This window comes from Hyla sarda, chromosome 1 (genome assembly GCF_029499605.1).
Source record: "Hyla sarda isolate aHylSar1 chromosome 1, aHylSar1.hap1, whole genome shotgun sequence".
NCBI classification, from domain to species: Eukaryota; Metazoa; Chordata; class Amphibia; order Anura; family Hylidae; genus Hyla; species Hyla sarda.
In genome coordinates, this window is record NC_079189.1 from 9,837,261 (window position 1) to 9,843,910 (window position 6,650).

Consider the following 6,650-nt stretch of genomic DNA (forward strand, 5'->3'; position numbering starts at 1 on the left):
CTGTGATGGCTTTTCTTTGTTCGTATAGTCTGTTCAACATATGGAGGGTGGAATTCCAACGTGTGGCAACGTCACAAATTAGACTATGTTGTGGGATACCGTTCTGACGCTGCAGCTCAAGCAAAGTGTGCTTGGCGGTGTACGAGTGGCTGAAGTGCATGCACAGTTTCTTTGCCATTGTCAGGACGTCTTGCAAATGGGGTGAAGACTTGATGAACTTCTTGACAACCAGATTCAACACGTGCGCCATGCAGGGCCAATGGTTCACACTTCCTTGTCGCAGCGCAGCCACAATGTTCTTCCCATTGTCGGTCACCATGGTTCCCATTTCCAGATTTCGTGGAGTAAGCCATACTCGGATTTCTTCCCTAATGAACTTTAGCAGTTCCTCCCCTGTGTGACTCCGTTCGCCAAGGCAAACCATGTGAAGGACGGCTTGACACCGCTGTGCCCTACACACGTGGTATGATGAAGGGCCACCGAGGTTTGGACGTGCAGTGGAGGCCGAGGACACGGGGGAGGAGGAGGAGGCGCACACTGTAAAAGGACCAACTGCCTGGGAGCGAGAGCGTGGAGGAGGAACGGTGCTGTTGTGGCTGTGCAGGAACAACATTTACCCAGTGGGCCGTAAAAGACATGTATTGTCCCTGCCCGTAGTTACAGCTTCACACATTGGCGCTGCCGTGCACTTTTGAACACACCGACAGGCTCAAGGACTGGCCCACCTTCTCTTGTACAAACTTATACAGGGCTGGTACTGCCTTCTTCGCAAAGAAATGACGGCTTGGGACTCTCCACCTGGGCTTGGCACAAGCCATCAATTCCCTGAAAGCTGCAGAGTCCACCAGTTGGAAAGGGAGGGATTGCAACACCAACAACTTGGACAGGATCACATTCCACTTCTGCGCCGTTGGATGAGTGGGTGCATACTGTTGTCTCTTGGACATGGCTTGGCGGAATGGCTGACTACTAGCGGAAGAAGCAGGAGCCCAAGAAGGAGGGTTTGACACAATGCTCCCTTCGGCTGAGGTGGTGGAGCCTTGGCTGGATGACGGAGGTAGCGGATGGCCACTGGGTGATGCGGCAGGCTGGACCACTACAACGGAGCCATGGTTATCCCAGGCCGCTTTATGGTGGCGAATCATGTGTTGACGCAGGGCCGTGGTGCCGAGATTGGGACCCTGGCTACGCTTCACTTTCTGTCGACAGATTTTGCAAGTGACTACGCTAAGGCCCTCCGGATTCTTTATGAAGAACAACCACACCGCAGAGTAGCTGATTTTCCCACCCGTAGTCCGCACTATTTCACTGCTATTGGCGCCGTCTCCAGGAACCCCTGTTCCACTACCTCCCTGAATGGTAGCTTGCCGCGAAGCAGGTGGTCTCCCCCTGGCACGTTTGGCTCCTGAATTTCCACTACTGCCACCACGCTGATTGCCAACCGTGCTACCACCTTGCTGCCTCATAGACAAAGAGCAAATCTCTTCTCCTGATGATGATGAAGCCCCGGCTTCTGCACCCGGCTCCCAATTGCTATCGGCTTCATCATCATCAAAAGATGTGTGCACGTCACTGATGTCCTCCTCATGTTCCACAACAGTGTCTGCTTCAGGACCCTGAACAATTGAAACACAGCCTCCCACGTCACTCTCCTCATCACTACTTGGCCGCCTTGCGGAGCAAGGGACGCATGTCTCCTCACATTCTTGGCTGCCCATTAGCTGCTGACTGTCCTCTATTGGTTCAGTAAATAGTGGAGCTGAACCCAAAGCATGAGATACTTCTTTGGAAAGGGAACAGCATAGGACAAAGTCAATCGGATTACGGGGACTGCTCCCGGGCCATGCCAACTGAGGGTTGTGTCTGAGGAACCCACCGACTCTTGACTGGGCTTGTCAGATGTCGCTTGTGATGATGGGGATGAGTGTGCAAACCAATTGACGAGGAGAGATGGGTCAACGACACGACCGCTGGGTGTTAACGGGAGCTCAGGCCTATTGCTGCGACTCCTGCTGCCACTCGCCCCAAGTCTGCTGCCAACTCTGCCTGACGTATGTAGGCCTCTGCCCCTTCTCTGTGCAGGTCCTGGCACTTCTCTGCCTGACATACTTAATGCATTTATGAGGGTATAGAACAGCAGCAGGCGATTACTTATGGCTGTCCTTTCAAAGTATATAGGCCCTAGACAGAATAACAGTTACTAAATAGTACACTCCTTTGTTGTATGTATGCCCTTTGCAATCATGAGCTTACTGGTATGTGTATTTCTAAGCAGAAAAAACACTTTTTAAAAAAAATACACCAGCCAGTGTATACTAATGTGTGAAATAGCACTAGTGTTGCTCGCGAATATTCGCAATTCGAATATTATTCGCGAATATCGCATATTCGCGAATTTGCGAATTTCGCGAATAGAGCGCTATATATTCGTAATTACGAATATTATTTTTTTTTTTTCTTCACAGTACACATCACAGTGATCACCCCTCTCTGCTTCCAGCTTGTGTGGTGTAAAGAAGGCTGTAATACTACTGTGTGAGACTGGCGCGCGAAAATTCGCATATGCGAAAATAGGTTAATTTTCGCATACGCGAAGTTTCGCATATGCGAAAATAAAACGAGAATATAACGAATATGCGAATATTCGCGAATATATGACGAATATTCGTCCATATATTCGCGAATATTCGCGAATTCGAATATGGCCTATGCCGCTCAACACTAAATAGCACTGAATTTAGCACAGAAACAGAAATACAGGTACTAAATAGTACACTACTTGGTTGTATGTAGGCCCTTTGCAATGATGAGCGCACTGTTAAGTGTATTTGTACGCAGGAAAAACTTTTTTTCTCCTTCATACACCGGCAGGTGTATAACGTGTGGTATAACACTGAATTTAGCACAGAGACAGAGTAACAGGTGAAAAATGGTAAAAAGGCACTAAAGTCCACACTAATATGACTTATTTCTGAACAGCAGCAGGACCCAACAGTGCAGCACCACAGAATTTTTTTTTTTTTTACAGGGATTAAACCTAAATTGGGCTGGAGAGGAGATTAGATGCTCCATACAGGTAAAACAGCTGTGAGATCTATGACGCAGGTGACTGCTATGCAGCACCTCTATGCCTGCTATATGGAGTAAGGAGAATACAAGGTTTTGCTAGAATCGTTCTCGGTCAGAACTGCAGGAACACTGTGCCCTGTGTCTTTCCCTAATGCTGATGTCACCGCTGCATATAAGCTGTATAACGCTTTGTATGCGATCAGCACACAGACGTGCAGTCACTTCCTTTCCCTATCTCGTGCATAGGAGAAATGAAGAGAGGCAAGATGGCCGCCGATTATATAGGACTGTGACATCACAGGGGTCAGTGCACACTGCTAGGCTGCATCTCACATGTGGTTCAGGGTCAGCCCGCCTACCTTCATTCCCGCCGCTGTTTCCCGCCCTCCCATAATCCCCTGCCCCATGTACTCACATGTGGATCCGCCATCTTAGGTCTCCAGTAGCCTGGAACGCTGTAAAATGGAGTTTAATGAAGCGATTCATGCTATAGAATCGCGACGATATTCGTATTCGTTGCGAATCGAATTTTCCCTGAAATTTGTAACGAATTCGGGTTCGTCAACTTCAATTCGCTCATCTCTACTCCTTCTCTTCTGAGCATTGTTGTGCACCTGCAGAGCACTTTACATCCACATTTGGGGTATGTTCTTACTCAGAAGAAATCGGGTTACACATTTTGGAGGTCTTTTCTCCTATTTTCCCTTGTGAAAAGGAAAGCATTTTAGTGAAAACTATTTTTGGTTTTCATTTTCTCATTCAACTTCAACAAAAATCATCAAACACCTGTGGGGTGTTAAGGCTCACTATACCCCTTGTTACATTCCGTGAGGGGTGTAATTTCCAAAACGGGGTCACATGTGGGTATTTATTGTGGTGTCCCGGTACCATATTACATGCGTTACCTTGTGGTGAGGTCCCCAAAGTCAGAGTCCCTAGGAACAGTGGGGGTCCTCTTCCTTAGTTAACCCCTTGTCACCCCTCAGTTAGCTATAATTAATGTAAATATAAATGTAAAGATGTATATTTAATATTCTTACCTAGTTTGCCTCGCAGGACCTGCGGGTCATGTGACGGGTTGTAGAACTCAATGGTTTTGCTAAAGGACCTTTGGTGAATCTAGTCAGGTATCACCCACAATCCATTGTAACGGTGAGTGACAGCTGATATGGACCAATCCAAAACGGCCAGCCCCTGCCACTTTAAGGGAGCTGCGCCATTTTGTCGCTCTCTTGGGTTGCTGATTCTGGACGAGGTAGAACCTCCGCAGCTTACAAGACAATTACTAGGCCAAAGCCTTGCGGCCTAAGCCTACGCTAATGCTACTCAGAAGATGGCCAAAAAGCACATGGCAGGTATAGGGATACCAACAACAATTTAACCCAGAGGGTTAACAAAAACCTGGTATTCCATGTTATAGAATAAAACTTAACTTTCATTATAGAAAAAAAATGAAATAATGAAACTTGTGAGACACACAATTAAAATCACAACTCCATGTACATATCCAATCAATTGTGATATGTTAGTAAGATACACTATGTAGTGATTTCTTAACTCCGACCTATAGAAAAAGTTTATATGTGTCCATCTGGGATGAACCATCCCCAATAAGCCTATAACAATCATTCAGTGATGGTATTAATTTGAATCCCTCCCAGGGTATAACCCTGTCTCATGGGAGTATGGATAATAAATGACCCTCATATATGAATCCTGAACAGGGAAATGACGGTCATTTAAAAATAATATCTATTGGAGCTCTCCCAGAGTATAACCCTCTTTCATGGGAGGTTGGTATATCCAATAGATATTCCTTAATACTAATCCATCAACAGAATGTTTATATATAGACCACGTCACAACACTGTGCACCGTGGGTGCGGGTCCAGAACAGATCTGGAGTCACTATGAGTGAGGCTATATTATGATATTACATGGAGATGCTGATTAAAACCTTAAACTGTCACACCCCAACATGTTTCGCCACTCTTGTGGCTTTGTCAAGGAGAATGACTGACAGCATTGCCCCCTCTCAGTCATTCTCCTTGACAAAGCCACAAGAGTGACAAAGCCCTAATTGTGAGTCTCACATGTTTCATTATTTCATTTTTTTCTATAATAAAAGTTAAGTTTTATTCTAGCACATGAAATATCAGGTTTTTGTTAACCCTCTGGGTTAAATTGTTGTTGGTAAGCCTACGCTAGACACGGATAGTTCTTACAATTCCCCGCTATCGCTGCAAGATCTCTGGACCTAATCCAATCCCTAAATCCAGCGGATCTATGCAAATCTAATCCTCCTAATCTAAAGAGAACTTTCCAGTCCTAAGCAACTGTCAGACACTGCTGTGCTGTCTATAGAGACTCTGTTATATGGACTATAATGTCTCCGCTGTCTCGTGGACACAGCTTCACATCAAGTTTATACCGAATCTCAAGGAAAGACACGCTGGTTTGCTTAACTGATGTAATCTTTACTGAGATATAATGAAAGTGCGGTAAAACTGTAAAACAAACATATGAAAGACAAATATAAGCATGGCTATTCAAGTGCCTTACATTATGCATAGCTAATACATAGATAGTCTAACATGTGCTCACTTACTACACACTGAAAACACACATTCTCTATCTACAAATGCCGAGCATCTCTCTACACAAGGTAACTAGCAATTCCTTACTCACAGGCTTTGGTATTTATCAGATTTGCAGTCTGTATTAGCTTTAAGAAGTCCTGTGGATCTGGTCACTGTGGTAGCTGGAGCTGGAATGAATGAGACATGCCGGAGCTAGCCCTATGCTTTAGAGAGAAGGCCCGCCTCTAGGCTTCAAGAAAATGGAGGGTCTTAAAGGAACAGACCCTGCTGAGTGCCAAGCATGTAAAATACATTGCGAAGGCAGCACACTCCCCACCTGGCATACTTTTTGTTATGCCACTAACCTTTAGACAGGAGTAAAACTACTTCAGAAATTGGCCTTGCATACACTTTGGGAATGCCCTGTCTAACAATCCTAACTTCAACCTTTCTAACTCTAGCATCACTACTAGGATCAGTCCCCACAATGAGTCCAATAGGCCACTCGTTCCTGTGGGCCTGAGAGTCTTTCAGTAGGACAAAGTCTCCAACTTGTAAATTGGGCTTGTCATCTTGCCATTTCTTGCATGGCTGGAAGATCACCAGGTATTCCTGTCTCCACCTCTTCCAGAAAATGTCCGCAAGACTTTGAACTTGTTTCCTTTGCTTGGTGTACAAGTCCTTGAGCGAATTGTGTCGAGAAATCTCTTCCTTTTTCATAAGGCTTTGGATTTCTTCTTTAAAGACTTCCTGCTGGATGCATCTGATGATCGTGACCTTGGCTTGTTCAAGGTGGTCATTGCTATACTGATCAGTATTGGTAGCTCTGCAGGAGGATCTGGCTAGACAGATAAGTTTTCCGATTGCACGGGTCAGCGACTTCCAGCTGGAAAACCTTTCAAATCTATGAGCGCCCAGACTGTCTCTTGTAACTATAGTCCTACAAACTGTCACTTGAGGTCTTACCTCTTTGTCTTGATCTGGTTCTATGAGCTGAAAGGT

General features: G+C 45.6%; 1 protein-coding gene across 1 annotated transcript in view; it reads right to left on the reverse strand.

The window, feature by feature from the left end:
• Positions 1-6,368, reverse strand: part of LOC130312887 (vomeronasal type-2 receptor 26-like) — a 30,948-nt gene extending 24,580 nt beyond the window's left edge. The window contains exon 1 of the mRNA XM_056552612.1: positions 6,105-6,368. Coding sequence (XP_056408587.1) covers positions 6,105-6,368 — 264 coding nt within the window. The remainder of the gene's footprint in view (positions 1-6,104) is intronic.
• Between the last annotated feature and the right edge of the window lie 282 nt (positions 6,369-6,650).